The sequence below is a fragment of the Somniosus microcephalus genome, unplaced genomic scaffold (assembly GCF_052327205.1).
Source record: "Somniosus microcephalus isolate GS21.2 unplaced genomic scaffold, FLI_Smic_1.0 unresolved_chr2, whole genome shotgun sequence".
In the NCBI taxonomy this organism is placed as follows: Eukaryota; Metazoa; Chordata; class Chondrichthyes; order Squaliformes; family Somniosidae; genus Somniosus; species Somniosus microcephalus.
In genome coordinates this window covers 2648639-2667005 of record NW_028225180.1, presented here as the reverse complement: position 1 = coordinate 2667005, position 18367 = coordinate 2648639, and the positions used below count along the sequence as shown (strand labels likewise).

Genomic DNA, 18367 nt, shown 5'->3' with positions numbered 1-18367 from the left:
CGCCCATATCCAAGGAGCAATGAATGATTCTGGCTAGATCCTGCGCTATTTCCACCATTCCTTCCCTCAGCAACTATCATTAATCCCATCCGGACCACGAACAAGTTCTATTTTACTATGGTTGAAAACGTGCTGGATTGAAAGGGTTAACTGATGCTGTTTGTTCAGTGACAGTAATTAATGTCAGTCTCCACGGGTTAACTGAAACTGTTTGTTCAGTGACTGTAATTAATGTCAGTCTTCATGGACCCTAATTGCATCAGTGCAGGGTTTCCCTCTTCTATTAATAAGGGACATCTTTCAATGTGTTATCCCATAGTATCAGTGACAGCATTGCCTCTGGCACTGACAGGGATCAACGCGCTGCTCTATATAGAGTGAGTTAGAATCTGAGAACATTAGATTGGAATGTTACACAATGGATTGGAATCTGAGAACAGAAGATTGGAATGTTACAACAATGGATCAGAATCTGAAAACAGTAGATTGGAATCTTACAACAATGGGCAGGAGTTTTTCCTGGGCGTTTGATGCACTTTCTGAATATTATGGTTTGCTATCATTACAAAGTCGGATCCTTTATGCACTTCAGACGATTCAATCCATTTACTATCCCCTCCTTGCAGTTGTTGGTGTTCCTGGTAAGGCTCTCTATATTGCTATTAAGTCTATAAACCGTGTTTAACAGCATTACTGTTCTTATTTTTTACAAACCCCTACATTGCTGCAGTTGTTATTCCTGGTAAAACGCATTTATGTGGCGCCTTCCAAGACCACCATATGTCTCAAAGTGCTTTACAGCCAATTAAGTACTTTTTGAAGTTGAGCCACTGTCGTAACATGGGTAAGTCTCTGTATCCAGCTATTAACACGGCAAACCTTTGCATACTTTATCACTATTCTCGTATGTTACTCTCTCATATTTGCTGCTATTGTTGTTCCTGCTAAGTCTCTACATCCAGCAATTACATCTGTTACACCACGTCTCACTGTATTACTGTGTTTGTCAATTAAATCTTGGAAACACCAAAACCAGTGTCTTCGGTCCTCGTCACAAACTCCATTTATTTAATCTACCAATTCAATCCCCCTCCCTGCCCAACGTGTCAGGATGTCCCAGACTGTTTGCAACCAGGGCGTTTTCTGTGATCCTGAGCTGAGTACCTACCTCGTATCCTCTGATTCAGCAGTCCTGCCTAAAATCACCTCCATAATATCGACCATGTCCGTCTCTCCTCAGCCCTTCCACTGCATAAACCTGACTCGACTATTCCAATAATCTACTGGCTGACCACCATAAACTAGAGCTAATCCTAAACTCTGCTGCCCAAAACCGAACTCGCATCATGTCCTATTCACCCATCACCCCTTTGCTCGCTGACCAACATTTGCTTCTGAGTGGGAAAAGCCTCGATCTTAATATTCTCCTCATTAAAGTCAAATCCCACCATGGCCTCAACACTCCAATCAGTCGCATTTCCCAATTCTTTTCCCATAGTCCTTCTGATTGTTACCCTTCAAGTATTTATCCAATTCCCCTTTTTAATTTAATTTATTCCCTGCTGTTCCCCTCCCAGTCTTTCTGTCTCTATCTTTCTTTCTCTCTATCTCTCTCTCTCCCTCTGCTCTCTCTCTGTTTCATGCTCATGGAATCATGAAATGGTACAGCACAGAAGGAGATCATTCAGCCCATCGTGTCCGTGGTGTCTCTTTGAAAAAGCAGTCTCATTATTCCTACTCTTCAGCCAGAGCCCTGTAAAAAATTCCCCTTCCACTAATTATCCCATTCCCTTTCGAAAGTTACTATTGACTCGACTTCCACCACGTTCTCAAACAGTTCATTCCAGATCACCACAACTCAGTGCAAAAAGAACATTCTCCTCATCTCTTCTCTGGTTCTTTTGCCTATTACCTTAACTCTGTGTCCTCTGGTTACCCACCTTTCTGTCAGTGGAAAGAAAATGACAAATGCACTCTATCAAATTCATTCAAAGTTTTGAAATCTATATTAAATCTCTCTTTATGAAAAATGATACAGATAAACAACGTGTAAAATCTTTCAATTTGGGAAATGCCCATTTTAATAAGCTGAGATGTGATTCAGCAAAAGTGTACTGGAAACATTCACCTGGAGTTAAATCAGTGTCAGAGCAATGGGCTCTTTCCAGGGTGAGATAGAGATGGTTCAGAGCAAATATGTTCCCACAAAGAAAAAAGTAAAGGAAAAACTTTCATTTATATAGCGCCTTTCAAGACCAGTGGACTTCTCAAAGCGCTTTACAGCCAATGAAGTACATTTGAAGAATAGCCACTGTTGTAATGTGGGAACTGCAGCAACCAATTTGCACACAGCAACATCCCACAAACAGCAATGTGATAATGGCCAGATAATGTGTTTTGTTGTGTTGATTGAGGGACAAATAATAGCCAGGACACCGGGGATAAATCCCATGCTCTTCTTCGAAATGGTGCCACGGGGTCTTTTACATCCACCTGAGAGAGCAGACGGGTCCTCAGTTTAACGTCTCTTTCAAAAGACGGCACCTACGACTTTGAAGCACTCCCTCAGCACTGCACTGGTGTGTTAACCTAGCTTTATGAGCTCAGCTCCTTGGAGTGGGTCTTAAACCCACAACATTCTGACTCAGAGGTGGGTGTGCGACCAACTGAGCCACAGCTGGCAAAAAGAATGGGACTCAACAAACTAGAGCCCACTGAATGTGAAGAAGCTTCCAGGGGAGTATAAGGGAAATAAGGGAAGCTTTTCTCAGATACTGAGAGCTCACAACTACAGAATGTCCAGAGCAGTATAGGAATTGCAGGGGGTAAAAAGTATTACATAGTATTACATAGCAACTCGAGACTCCTTCCGTCTTTCCTCATCTAACTCTATCAGCAGAACCCTGTATTCCCTTCTCCCTCATATGCTTATCTAACCGCCCCTTAAATGCATCGATACTATTCGCTTCAACCACTCCCTGTGGTAGTGAGTTCCACATTCTCACCACACTCTGGGTAAAGACGTTTATTCTGAATTCCCTATTTGATTTTTTGGAGACTATCTCATATTGTTGACCTCAAGTTTGCTCTCCCCCAGAAGTGAAATCACTCTCTCTGTGTCTAATCTATCAACACCTTTCATGATTTTAAAGAACTCTCTTAGTTTACCACTCAGCCTTCTCTTTTCAAGAGAAAATAGTCCCAGACACTTCATCCTTTCCTGGTAGGTGTTCCCTCGCATTCAGGTTTCTTCTTTGTAATTCTTCGCTGCCCCCTCTCCAGTGCCTTTATATCCATTTTTCTAATATGGCGACCAGAATTGCACACAATAATCCAAGTGTGGCCTAACCAAGTCCACACCAATGTTCGATACAAGTTTAGCTTAACTTCACTACTTTACAATTTTATCTTTCTAGAAATAAACCCTATTGTTTGGTTTGTTTTTTCTAAGTTCATGTTAAATTGTGCAAATACATTTCAATGATTTGTGTATTTGTACTTCTAGATCCCTTTATTCCTCTACCCCATTGTTGATTCTTATTTTCCAAGTAATATGTGACTTTCCTATTTGTCTTACCAAAATATGATACCTCACATTTATGTGTGTTGAATTTCATTTGCTAATTATATGCCCAGTCTGCAAGATTTTTAACGTGTTCTTGTAATTTGTTGCAGTCATCCTCAGTATTGGCCATCCCCTCCAATTTTGTGTCGTCCACAAATGTAGAAATTGTGTTCTACATTCCAAAGTCTAATTCATTAATTATAAATTGTGAACAGCAGTGGTAGCAGCACTGATCCTTGTAGAACACGACTACCCACGTTATGCCACCCTGAATAACTACCCTTTACCCCTACTTTTTGCTTTCTGTGTTGATGCCAGCTAGCTATCCATTGTGCTACTTGTCCCCGACTCTGCATTCCCTGAACTTATTGATTAGACTATTATGTGTTATCCATTTTCGAAAGCCTTTTGAAAATCTAGATAGATTCCATCTACTGCATTTTGATTGTCTACTCTCTCTGTTACCTCTTCAATAAATACCATTAGTTTTGTCAAGCAAGACTATCCCTTTTGAAATCCATGCTGACTATTCATTCTTATGTTTCTCATTGCTAGATTTTTTTTAATGTTATCATTTAGAAGGGATTCCAATATTTTTCCAACCACCGATATTAATCTGATTGGTCTATAATTCCGTGGACATGTTCTAGCTCCCATCTTATATATAAGTATTACGTTAGCTAACCACTCGTCCTCTGGCACTAGAACTTTTGCGAACGAATGATTAAATATGTGTAGTGATGCCTCTGCTCTCTCTTCGCAAGATTCTCTTAAACACGTGGATGTAATCCGCCCACACCAGAGGTTTTATCCTCTTTTATTTTGATAAGTTTATTTAATATATCTCTTCATTTTATATTAAATGCAGTTAACTCGTTACTAATCTCATCATCCAATGTCATATCCACCTCTTCTATCTCCCTTGTAAATATTGAAGCAAAGGAATTATGTAATATCTCTGCCAACTCTCTATTGCTGCTTGTGGCATTACCCTCCCTATCACTTACTGGCTCTATTACTATTGCGACTTTGCTTTTTTAATGAGATGCCTGTAAATTATTTCAATATTTTGTTTTATGTTCCTTGATAATTTAATTTTTTAGTTCCAGTTTGCCTTCCAACTTGTTTTTGTGAGTCCTCTTCTAAAAGCTTCATATTCTCCCTTACCACTCTCCCCTGCTGACAATGGTCTTAATGTATGCCGCTTTCCTTATGCTCAATTTTTCCCTTACGCCTTTCTTCATCCACGGTGATTCATTAATGTTTAGCTTGTTCTTGTTTATTAGCAGAATATATTTTTCCTTGGCACTATTGAACACTGTATTTAATGTTTACCACTGCTGTTCTACATCGTTGTTCTCCAATGTTGTCTATTTTATTTTCCCAAGTGCTATTCTCAGCCCCTCAAATCAGCTGTTCTCCAATCTATTACCCTTGTCTTTGACATACTTATATCCTTCTCATTTATTATCTTAAAGAGTATTATATTATAGTCACTATTGCCTAGATGTTCCCCTAATTTTACTCCTCTTATCTGCTCTGTTTAATTCCCCATTACTAGATCCAATAGTGAATCCTCCCTTGTTGGGATTTTTACATATTGGTTAGAAAGGTGTCTTGTACACATTGTTGTAACTCCATTCCCTTATTCCCTTTACCTGCCTCAGTTGATCAATTAATATCTGGGTATTTGAAAGCCCCCTTGATTATTATTCTGTGTTATTTACAAATTTACCTAAGTTGTCTTCATATTTCTTCCTCCACCTCTCTTCCAATATTAGGTGGTATGTTGACGACCCCTATTAGTGTGATTGATTCTTTATAATTTTTCATCTATATCCACGTTATTTATACTTCTGTCTTGCTGATACCTGCATCACTTTTGCCTAATGCCATTATGTTATCCCTAATAAGTACAGCTACTCCAACTCCCATTTTTAACTCTTTCTATCTTTTCTAAATATGTCAAAACCAGCAATGTTTAATTCCCAGTCCTTATTTTCCGTTAGCCATGTCTCAAGTAAAAGAAATGGAGTGAATGAAAAAAATATTAACATGTTAAATCAAGGAAAACCCAAATATATTTAATAAATAGAGAAAGAGCAAGAGGATAACTAAGGAAAGTGTAGGGCCTATTAGAGACAAAAAAAGGTAACCTGTGTGTGGAGGCATAAGACATGGGTATGGTTCTAAAGGAATACTTTGCATCTGGCATCACAGAAAAGAGCAATAATCGAGAGTCATAGAGTCATAGAGTAATACAGCACGGATAGAGGCCCTTCGGCCCATCGTGTCCGCACCGGCCATCAAGCCCTGTCTAATCTAATCCCATATTCCAGCATTTGGCCCGTAGCCTTGTATGCTATGGCATTTCAAGTGCACATCCAAATGCTTCTTAAATGTTGTGAGTGTTTCTGCCTCCACAACCCTTTCAGGCAGTGAGTTCCAGACTCCAACCACCCTCTGGGTGAAAAGGTTCTTCCTCAAATCCCCTCTAAACCTCCCGCCCTTTACCTTGAATCTATGCCCCCTAGTTATTGACCCCTCTACTAAGGGAAAAAGCTCCTCAGCATCCATCCTATCTATGCCCCTCATAATTTTGTACACCTCAATCATGTCCCCCCTCAGCCTCCTCTGCTCCAAGGAAAACAAACCCAATCTGCCCAGTCTCTCTTCATAGCTGAAGCGCTCCAGCCCTGGTAACATCCTGGTGAACCTCCTCTGCACCCTCTCTAACGCGATCACATCCTTCCTGTAGTGTGGCGACCAGAACTGCACACAGTATTCCAGCTGTGGCCTCACCAGTGTTTTATACAGCTCCATCATAACCTCCTTGCTCTTATATTCAATGCTTGGCTAATGAAGGCAAGTATCCCATATGCCTTTTTTACCACCTTATCCACCTGTTCCGCCGCCTTCAGGGATCTGTGTACTTGCACACCCAGATCCCTCTGAACCTCCGTCTTGCCTAGGGTCTTTCCATTCAGTGTGTATCCCTTTGCCTTGTTAGTCCCCCCAAAGTGCATCACCTCGCACTTTTCCGGGTTAAATTCCATTTGCCACTGTTCCGCCCATCTGACTAACCCATCTATATCGTCCTGCAGACTGAGGCTACCCTCCTCGCTATTTACCACCCTACCAATTTTTGTATCATCCGCGAACTTACTGATCATAACCTTTACATTCATATCCAAGTCATTAATGTAGACCACAAACAGCAAGGGACCCAGCACCGATCCCTGTGGTACCCCACTGGCCACAGGCTTCCAGTCACAAAAACAACCTTCGACCATCACCCTCTGCCTTCTGCCACTAAGCCAGTTTTGTATCCAATGTGCCAAGGCACCCTGGATTCCATGGGCTCTTACCTTCTTGACCAGTCTCCTGTGCGAGACTTTATCGAAGGCCTTACTGAAATCCATGTATACCACATCCACTGCATTACCCTCATCCACACACCTAGTCACCCCCTCAATGCAGACATTGTATTTAAAGAGGGAGTGTGTCAAATATTACATGAGCTTAGCATAGAGAGAGAAGAAGTATTAAGAGGTTTTGTATCTTTGAAAGCAGATAAATTGCCCGGCCCAGATGAAATGAATCCGAGGTGTTAAGAGAGGCAAGAGAAGGTTGTGTCTGAGTGACTTGATTGAATGTTATGAGGAGGTAACGAGGAGGGTCGATGAGGATAGTGCATTTATTGTAGTCCACATAGCTATTAGCTAGTCGTTTGACAAAATTCCAAGTAACAGGTTGGTCAAAAAGGTAAAACCCCAAGGGCTCCAAGGGAAAGTGCAACTTGGATCCAAAATTGGCTCAGTGACTGGAAGCAAAGCGTAATGATCGATGGGTGTTTTTGTGACTGGAAGGCTGTTTCCAGTGGGATTGTGCAGGGTGTAGTACCAGGTGACTTGTTTTTTGTGGAAATATCAATGACTTAGACCTCAATATAGGGGGCATGATTAAAATGTTTGCAGATGATACAAAAATTGGCCGTGTGGTTGAAGTGAGGAAGAAAAATCTAGACTGCAGGAAGATAACAATGGAGTGGTAAGGTGGCAGAAAATTGGCAGAATGAATTCAATCCGAGGAAGTAGGCAGGGCTAACAAATAAAGGGAATACACAACAAATGATAGGATACTGAGAAATGTAGAGGAACAGAGGTACCTTGAAGTGCATGTCCGCAGATCCCTGAAGGTAGCAGGCCAGTTAAATATAGTGTTTAAGAAGATATACTGGATAATCTCCTTTATTAGCTGAGGCATAGAATGTAACAGCAGAGAGATTATACTAGAACTGTATAAAACACTATGTAGGCCACAGCTGGAATACTGTGTAAAGCTCTCGTCACTTTACAGGAAGATGTCATTGCACTCGAGAGGGTACAAAGGAGATTTACGAGGAAGTTGCCAGGACTGGAGAATATTGGCTATGAGGAAATATTGGACACGCTGGGGTTGCTTCATTTGGAGCAGAGAGGGCTGAGGCAAGATTTAATTAATGTGCATAAAATTATGAGGGGCTTGGATGGAGTTGATGGGAAGCACCTTTTTCCATCAGAAGAGTGGTCAATAACGAGGGGCATAGATTTAACGTAATTGGTAGAATGAATCGAGGGGAGTTGTGAATTCCTTTTACCGAGTGGGTGGCGGGAGTTTGAACCTCACTGCCTGAAAGGTTGGTAGAGGCAGAAACCATCATCACATTAAAAGGTACTGGGATGTTCACATGAATTGCCAAAACCTGCAATGCTACGGACCAAGAGCTGGAAAGTGGGATCAGTCTGGATGGCTCCTTTGTGACCAGCCTCCTTCTGTGCTGTACATTTCTATGATTCTATGATTCTATAATTCTATAATTCCTTTAGATTTGCTGCTCTAAAAAAATCAATCCCAGCTTCTCCAGCCTCTCCACGTAACTGAAGTCCCAGATCCCTGGTACAATCCTTTTAAATCCCTACACCATCTCTAATCCTTGACATGCTTGGCAAAGTGTGGTGCCCAGAATTGGACACAATCCTCCAGCTGGGGTCTAACCACTGATTCAGAAAAGGTTAGCATTCCTACCTGAATTTTGTTACTCTGTGTCTCTGTTTGTAAAGCCAAGTACTCTGTATGCTTTATTAGCAGCTGTCGCAACTTGACCTGCCACATTCAATAAATTGTGTAATGCTCCCTTGCTCTGTCTGATCGTGCAGCCACTTGAAAATTGTACCGTTTAGTCTATATTGCCTCTGCTCGTAGTTCCTAAAAAAATGTGTCACTTCACACTTCTCTGCGTTAAATTGTTTCTGCCATGTAACAGCCCATTTCACCAATCTGTCTATGTGCTCCTGAAGTCTGTTACTACCCTTCTCACTGTTACTTAACATTTCCGAGATTTCTATTATCTGCAAGCTTTGAAATTATGTGCTGTATACCCAACTCCATGGCATTGATATACAGGAAAAGAGCAATGGTGCCAATACCGACTCCTGGAACGACCACTGTATACTTCCCTCCAGTCTGAAAAACAACCGTTTACAACTACTCTCTGTCTCTTAGCCAATTTCCGAGCCCTGTTGCCACAGCCCCTTTAATCCCATGAGCTTCAATTTTGGTATTATGTGGTACTTTATCAAAAACCTTTGGAATGCATAGGGAAATTGGGAAAGAGCTAGCAGTATCAAACATAAAACCATAGAATTGATCATAGGTCGCTCCTGGTTTCAAGCAATGAATTACAAAATCATTAACTTTATTCCCATTGTATTATTTATATGTACTTGCTCTCAGGATATGGGTGCCGCTGTCAAGGGTGGTATTATTTGCCCATCTCTAGTTACCCAAGATAAAATGGTGGGCCCTCATCTTGATGTGCTGCTGTCTGTGAGGTGAAGGTGCTCCCACAATGCACTTACGGAAGAATTTCAGGCTTTTGACACAGTGACGATGAAGGAACGGCGATATATTTGATGGGTACGGTAGCATAGTGATTATGTTGCTGGACTAGTAAACCAGATGCCCGGACGAATGACCCTGAGTTCTAATCCCAACAGCTGGGGAAATTAAGCTCAATTGAATAAAGACATCTGGATCAAAAAGCTCGTCTAAGTAACGGACACCATGAAACTAATGGATTGTAGTAAAAACCCATCTGGTCTTCTTTAACAACAATAACAACAGCAACAACGTGTATTTACATAGCGCCTTCAACGTAGTAAAGCGTCCCAAGACACTGCACAGGACTATTATGGGACAAAAACATAGACACCGAACCACATAAGGAGAAATTAGGGCAGGTGACCAAAAGCTTGGTCAAAGAGGTAGATTTCAAACTGCATCTTTAAGGGGGAAAGAGAGGTAACGAGCCGGAGAGTCTTAGGCAGGGAATTCCAGATGTCAGCGTTTAGGCAACAGAAGGCACAGCTACAAATGATTGAGTGGTTATCACCAGGAATGCTCAAGAGGGCAGAATTAGAGAAGCATAGATACCTCGAGGTGGATCGGGATGAAGGAGATCACAGAGATAGGTAGGGGCGAGTCCATCGAGTGATTTTAAACCAAGGGTCAGAAATGTTATATCGAGGCACTGCTTAACCAGGAGCCAATGTAGTTCAGCGAGAGCATGGGTGATGGGCGAACGGAACTTGGTTGATTTAGGATAGGTGCAGCCGAGTTTTGGAAGATCTCAAGTTTCCGTAGGATAGAATATGGGAGGTCAGCCCGGAGTGCATTGTAATATTCAAGTCTAGAGTTAACAAAGACGTGGATGAGGGTTTCACCAGTGGCACTGAGGCAAGGGCTGAAGCCTGATTGCAGTGATTCAAACAAGGAATTGCAGGAAAGATAGGCACGGATTTGGACACATTCAATTAATTTAGAGAGGAAAGGGAATTTCAAGATGTGGCATTAGATTGCAAGCCAGTGAGGTCAAGGTTTCTATGCAGCGGAGAGGTTTGCTGATGGCAGTTTTGAATGAGAGGGGGACAGTACCCGAGCAGAGAGAACCGTTAACAACGTCAGCTAACATGGGAGCCGGAAAAGGAAGTAGGGTGGTCAGCAGTTTGCTAGGAATAGGGTAGAGGGAGGAGGAAGTTGGAAGTTGGTCTCATGGACAAGAAGAGTGCGGAGCGGTCAAGAGCGGAGATCAGAGAGAAACTGGAGAAAGATTTGAGTTGGAATTGGCTGGGTAATAAACTAGCATGTATTGAGAATTGGTTAACAGACAGAAAACAAAGAGTAAGGGTAAATGGCTCTTTTTCAGGGTGGCAGGCAGTGACTAGTCGGTTACCGCAAGGATCTGCTCTTGGGCCCCAGCTATTCACAATCTATAAAAATGATTTGCATAAGGGGACTAAATGTATCATTTCCAAATTTGCTGATGTTACAAAGCTGGGTGACATTGTCAGTGGTGCAGAGCGTAGGAAGAGTCTTCAAGGGGATCTCGACAGGCTCAGTGAGTGGCCGAGGACATAGCAGATGGAATACAACCTTAATAAGTGTGAATTATCCACATTGGTAGAAAAAACAGAAATGCAGAGTATTTCCTAAATGGTGAAAGATTGGGGAAAGCAGATGCTCAAAGTGACCTGTGTGTCCTTGTACATGAGTCACTGAAAGTGAATGTGCAGGTGCAGCCAGCCATTAGGAAGGCACATGGTATGCTGGCCTTCATTACAAGAGCATTTGAGTACAGGAGTAAAGAAGTCTTACTCCAATTATACAGGGCCTTGATGAGACCATACCTGGAGTACTGTGTACAATTTTGTTCTCCATACCTAAGGAAGGATATACTTGTCATGGAGGGTGTGCAATGAAGGTTCACGAGATTGTTTCCTGGCGTGGGAGGACAGTTGTATGAGATGAGATTGAGTAAACTATGTCTGTATTCACTTGAATTCAGAAGAATGAGAGGGGATCTCATTGAAGCATACAAAATTATTACGGGGCTTGATAGGCTGGATGCTTGGAGAACGTTTGCCTTTGCTGGGGATTCTAGAACAAGGAGCCAGAGCTTCGAGATAAAAGGTAGGACATTCAGGACAGAGATGAGAAGAAATTTCTTCACACAGTGGGTATTCAATCTTTGGAATTCTCTACCCCAGAGGGCTGTGGATGCTCAATCATTTGGAATATTGAAAACAAAAGTCGATAGATTTCTGACAAGTAAAGGCATCAAGGGATATGACGATAGGGCCTCCTCCTGCTCCCATTTCTTATTTTCTTGTGTTTTTAGTTCAGGGCTAGGGTAGGGGGGAACCTGAGAGCAAGTTTGGCCCGGTGGGCTAGAGGAAGGAAGGGAAGTGGCAGAGGCAGCTGAACGGATGGTCTCAATCATAGAGGCAAAGTAGTCCATGAGCTCCTTACACTTGTCATCGGAGGTGAGGGTGGAGGAGACTGTGGAGAGGGGTTTAAGAAGACGGTTAGCATTAGAGAATAGGAGCCGGAATTCATCTTTGCTTTCCAGAATGATTCTGGAATACTGAGCAGTATTGGCAGATGAGAGCAGGATCTGAAAATGAATGATCTGACACACCAGTTAAAGACAAACCAGTCATATAGGCTCCTTTAAGAGACAGGACCAGTCACTCGGGCTTCTTAAAGAGACAGGACCAGTCATATAGGCTTATTAAGAGACAGTACCAGCCACACAGGCTTTTTAAAGCGACAGAACCAGCCATAATGTTTATTAAGGAGGCAGGACCAATCGCAGCGCCTTCATAAAGAAGCAGGGACAGTCGCATTCGCTATTTAAAGAGACTGAACGAGTCACACAAGCTATTTAAGGAGACAGGACTATTCACACAGGATTTTTAAATAGACAGTACTAGTCACACAGGCTCTTTACAGATACCGGACTGGTCACAAGGTCTTTATAAAGAGACAAGTCCAGTCACTTAGGTTTTTTTAAGAGACACTACCTGTCAAACAGACATTTTAAAGAGTCAGGGCCAGTCACACAGGCTTTTTTATAGATACAGGACTGGTCACAATGTCTTTATAAAGAGACAAGTCCAGTCAGATATGTTATGTAAAGAGACACTACCTGTCAAACTGACATTTTGAAGAGGCAGGACCAGTCACTCGGGCTCTTTAAAGAGCCAGCACCAAACAAGGAGGCATTTCGAAAGAGACAGGACAAGTCTTACAGGCTTTTTAAAGAGACAGGACACGTGATAATGGCATTTTAATGAATCAGAAACACTGATAACTGCTTTTTCAAGAAACAGGGCCAGTTAAATAGATTTTTGAAGAGACAGAGTCAGTCACACCGGCGTATTTAGGAGAAACAACTGTGATAGCTGAAGGGTCTAGAACTTTCTCTCGAGCGAATGTACTTAACAGAAGTTTTCGGACCGGAAATTGTAGGGACCCATATTAGTCCTTACAGATTAGTAGACAATTAAAGTTCGTTCACAGATTATAATCTTGTCCTGAATATAACCCCTTTGAACCTGATTATTTTGCAGACTCTTAGTTTTAATATGTTTAATTTTCCTTAATTTTGAGAAAGGTTCGGTGTTTTTTATTTATTGATTCTTTCACGGACTGTGAGCATCACTGGCAAGACAAGCCTATCCCTAATTGTCCGTGAGAAGGTGGTGGTGAGCTGCCTTCTTGAACCGCTGCAGTCCTTGAGTTTTAGATACCCTCACAGTGTCTGACTTTGGTACAACTGTGTGGCTTGCTGGGCCATTTCAGAGGGCAGTTATGTGTCAGACACATGTGAGCAGCCCTGGTGAGGATGGCCGATCTCCTTCCCTAAAGAACGTCATTGAACCAGTTGGGTTTTTCCAACAATCCGGTAGATTCAGGGTCTCCATTACTGATACCAGCTATTTAATTCCGAATTTATTTAATTAACAGAATTTTAATTCCCCAGCTGCCATGGTGGGATTTGAACTCACGTCTCACGGATTAATAGTCCAAGCCTCTTGAATACAAGTCCAGTAAAATAACCACTACTCTAATGTACTCGGTGTCTACAGAGAGTAATTCATAATACTTTTGACTTATGCCTTTTAGGTTTTGGAAAGGCTTTGAGGATTCAGGAGGTGAGTTACACGCCACAGAATACCTAGCATCTGACGTGCTGTTATAGTCATTTATGTGGCTTGTCCAGTTGATTTTTTGATTAAAGGCGACCCCTAGGATATTGATGCTAGAGGATTCGGTGATGGAAATGCAATTGACTGTCAAATGCTGGAATTTAGAATATCTCTTGCTGGAGTTGGTCATCGCCTGCTGCTTGTGTGGAGAGAATTTACAATAATGATACCATGGGTGAGGGGCTTCAATTAAGCGGAGAGATTGGAGAAGCAGTGATTCTTCGCCATAGAGCAGAGGAGGTTAGTGGGAGATTGAATAGAAGTGTTCAAAATGTTGAGGGTTCTGATAAACCGGGAGAGTTCAAAAGCAGCGGGAGCAGAGTGAGAGCGGCAAAACCCCGGCAGAGTTCAAAAGCAGCGGGAGCAGAGTGAGAGCACCAAAACCCGGGAGAGTTCAAAAGCAGCGGGAGCAGAGCGAGAGCGCCAAAACCCGGGAGAGTTCAAAAGCTGCGGGAGCAGAGTGAGAGCGGCAAAACCCCGGAGAGTTCAACGCAGCGGGAGCAGAGTGAGAGCGGGAAAACCCGGGAGAGTTCAACGCAGCGGGAGCAGAGTGAGAGCGCCAAAACCCGGGAGAGTTCAATAGCAGCGGGAGCAGAGCGAGAGCGGGAAAACCCGGGAGAGTTCAAAAGCAGCGGGAGCAGAGTGAGAGCGCCAAAACCCGGGAGAGTTCAATAGCAGCGGGAGCAGAGCGAGAGCGGGAAAACCCGGGAGAGTTCAACACAGCGGGAGCAGAGCGAGAGCGGGAAAACCCGGGAGAGTTCAACACAGCGGGAGCAGAGCGAGAGCGCCAAAACCACGGAGAGTTCAAAAGCAGTGGGAGCAGAGCGAGAGCGCCAAAACCCGGGAGAGTTCAAAAGCAGCGGGAGGCGCTGAGATAAAAAAATAAAGTGTAAATAAGTAAAAGTTAATAGAAATGTGACGTCACTAGAAAGCAGGTAAGTGATTGGTTGGTAAGTATTTCTATATTTCTTGTCTTTTCTCCAAACTTGAGCGTCTAAATTTAAGTGCCATGGTGTAGATTAAAAGATATAAGTGTTCCAAATGTTAAAACGAATTAGTTAATTCAGATGGGACACCATGCAATGTGATGTTGTTTTTGCATGTCGGAGCTGGCGGACACCATTGAGGTCCAAGACGACCACATCTGCATAAATGTTGGCGGCTCGAGGAACATCGGCTCAGAGTTGATGAGCTGGAGTCCGAGCTTCAGACACTGTGACACATTAGGGATGGGGCTTGTTACTTGGACACTATGCACCAGGAGGCAGTCACACTGACAAAATATTTACTTCCCATTTGGACCATGGACAGGGACAGGAGGGTGTGACTACAACCGAGGCAGGTATTGGGATACAGGAGGTAATGTTGGAGGAGCCACAGCAACTGGGCCTTGTCCAAAAGGTACGAGATTCTTGCTCCCTATGTGGACGAGGCCAGGGACTTCAGGGAGGATGAGCAAATTGACCACAGCACCGTGGTACAGGGAGCAATTCAAGTGGGGGAGCAAAAAGAAATGTTGTAGTGATTGGGGACAGTATAGCGAGGGGGATAGATACTGTTCTCTGTAGCTGAGAGTGTGTGAGTCCCGAAAGCTATGTTGCCTGGCCGGTGCCAGGGTTAAGGACAACTCCTCTGGGCTGGAGAGAAAATTGGAGTGAGGTGGGGGAAAAACCAGTTCTCATGGTCCACGTAGGTACCAATGACATAGGTAGGACAAAGAAAGACGTTATGCTGATGGAGTATGAGCAGCTAGGGGCTAAATTAAAAAGCAGAACCACAAATGTAATAATCTCTGGATGATTACCTGAGCCACGAGCGAATTTGCATAAGGTAAATAAGATCAGAGATATGAGTGAGAGGCTCAAAGTCTGGTGTGGGAGAAATGGGTTTCGATTTGTGGGGCACTGGCACCAGTACTGGGATAAGGGGGAGCTGTTCCGTTTGGATGGTCTTCACCTGAACCATGCTGGGGTTAAAGCCCTGGCAAATCGAATAACTAGGGCTGTAGACAGGGATTCAAAATAAATATTTGCGGGGGGCGGTGGATCCAGGTGAGCGGGAAAATAAACAGTGAATGAGAAATGAGAATGCAATAGAGCAGGTTATAGATGGGGGAAACAATAACCAGAGTGTGGCAGGAAGGGACAGAATGTTTAAAAATATGAGTGTAACGGAAAAAAGGCCAAAGCAAGGAAAAATAGTAAAAAGACAAAGTTATAAGCTCTATATCTGAATATTGGTTCCTAACAAGATAGATGAGTTGATTGCACAAAAAGATACAAATTGGTATGATCCGATCGCCATTACAGAGAAGTAGTTGCAAGGCAATCAGGGCTGGTAACTGAATATTCAAGGGTATATGGTCATTTAGAAGGATAGAAAGAAATGAATGGGAGGTGGGGTGGTTTTATTGATAAAAGATGGGATCAGTGCAGTGGTGAGAAGTGATATTGGCTCAGAAGATCAAGATGTAGAATGGATTTGGGTGGAGGTAAAAAATAATAAGGGGTAAAAGTCTCTGATGGGCGTAATGTACAGGTCCCCGAACAGTAGCAATGCTGCTGGACAGAGTATAAATCAACAAATAATGGAAGCCTGTAAAAAAGGTATGGTAATAATCATGGATGATTTTAATATCCATATTTATTGTACAAATCAAATTGGCCAAGTTAGCCTGGGGGGGGGAGTTGATAGAGTGCAACCGGGATGTTGTCCTAGAACGGTATGTAAAGGAACCAACCAGGGAGCAGGCTAGCTTGGATCTGGTACTATGTAATGAGGCAGAATTAATAATTGAACTCATTGTAAAGGATCCTCTAGGAAAGAGTGAACATAGCATGGTTGAATTTCAAATTCAGTTGGAGGGTGACAAAGTTGTATCCCAAACCAGTGTCCTGATGGTAAACAATGGCAAAATTATTGGCATGAGGGCAGAACTGGCTGAAGTGGAGAGAAAACACAAATTAGAGGGTAAGAAGTTGAAATGCAGTAGCGGACATTTAAGGAGATATTTCATAACTCTCAACAAAAATGATGGTATCAAATTGAAAAAGAAGGCATACAATGTTGTTAAGATTAGTGGGAAACCAGAGGATTGGCAATTCTTTAAAAACCAACAAAGGGTGACTAAAAAAATAAAAAAGGGAGAGAAGATGAATTAAGAGAGTAAGCTGACAACAAACATTAAAACAGGAAGTAAGAGCTTCTACAGGTATATAAAAAGGAAGAGGGTAGCTAAAGTAAACGTTGGTCTCTTATAGGATGAGATTGGGGAATTCGTAATGGGGAACGGTGAAATGGCAGTGATTCGGAACAAATATTTTGCATCTGTCTTCACTGTAGAAGACACTAACAACATCCCAATAATGGATAATAAAGGGCCACAGGGAGGGGAACTAAAGACAATCACTATCACTAAGGAAATGGGACTCAGTAAAATAATGGGGCTAAAAGACGACATGTCCCCTGGACCAGATTGTCTGCATCCCAGATTCTTAAAAGAAGTGGCTGCAGAGATAATGGATGCATTGGCTGCAATATACCAACATTTTCTGGACTCTGGAGAGATCCCAGCGGATTGGAAACCGTAATGTAACACCCGTATTTAAGAAAGGCGGGCGACAGAAAGCAGGACATTATAGACCAGTTAACCAGAAAATGATGGAGTCCTTCATTAAGGAAGCAGTTGCAGGGCATTAGAAAAACATACTGTAGTCAAAGAGAGTCAGCAAGATTTAGTAAAGGGAAGTCATGTTTAACAAATGTGCTGGATTTATTTGAGGATTTAACAAGCAGGGTGGGCAAGGGTGAGCCAGTGGATGTGGTGTATTTGGATTTCCCGAAGGCATTCGATAAGGTGCCACATAAAAGGTTACTGCATAAGATAAGAGGTCACGGAGTTTGGGGTAATATATTAGCATGGATAGAGAATTGGCTAACTAACAGATAATAGAGATTCGGAATAAATGGGTCATTTTATGGTTGGTAAACGGTAACTATTGGGGTGCCACAGGGATCGGTGTTGGGGCCACAACTATTTACAATCTACATTAACGACTTGGATGAAGGGATCGAGTGTAATGTAGCCAAGTTTGCGGATGCCACAATGATGTATGGGAAAGCAAGTTGTGCAGCGGACTCAAACAATCTGCAAAGGGATATAGACAGGTTAGGTGAGTGGGCAAAAACCTGCGAGATGGAGTATAATGTGGGAAAGTGCGAGGTTATCAACTTTGGCAGGAAAAATAAAAAAGCAAACTATTATTTAAATGGAGAGCGATTACAAAATGCTACAGTTCAGATGAACCTGGGGGTTCTTGTGCATGAAACATACAAAGTTAGCATGCAGGTCCAGCAAAACGATCAAAAAGGCAAATGGAATGTTGACCTTGATTTCAAGGGGGTTGGAGTATAAAAGCAGGGAAGTCCTGCTACAATTCTACAGGGTATTGGTGAGACCACACCTGGAGTATTGCGTACAGTGTTCGTCTCCTTATTTAAGGAAGGATATACTTGCATTGGAGGCAGTTCAGAGACGATTCACTAGGATAATTCCAGCGATGAAGGGGTTGACATATGAGGAAAGGTTGAACTGGCTGGGCCTATACTCATTGGAATTTAGATGAATGAGAGGTGATCTTATCAGAACATATAAGGTACTGAGGGGGCTCGACAGCGTTGATGCACAGAGCATGTTTCCCCTCGTGGGGAA

The 18367-nt window shown here is 42.6% G+C and overlaps 1 protein-coding gene across 1 annotated transcript in view; it reads left to right on the top strand.

The window, feature by feature from the left end:
* Window positions 1-357: 357 nt before the first annotated feature.
* Window positions 358-18367, top strand: part of LOC147092038 (putative G protein-coupled receptor 139) — a 31628-nt gene continuing 13618 nt past the window's right edge. Inside the window, exon 1 of the mRNA XM_085976411.1 lies at window positions 358-641. Coding sequence (XP_085832537.1) covers window positions 419-641 — 223 coding nt within the window. The 5' untranslated portion in view covers window positions 358-418. The remainder of the gene's footprint in view (window positions 642-18367) is intronic.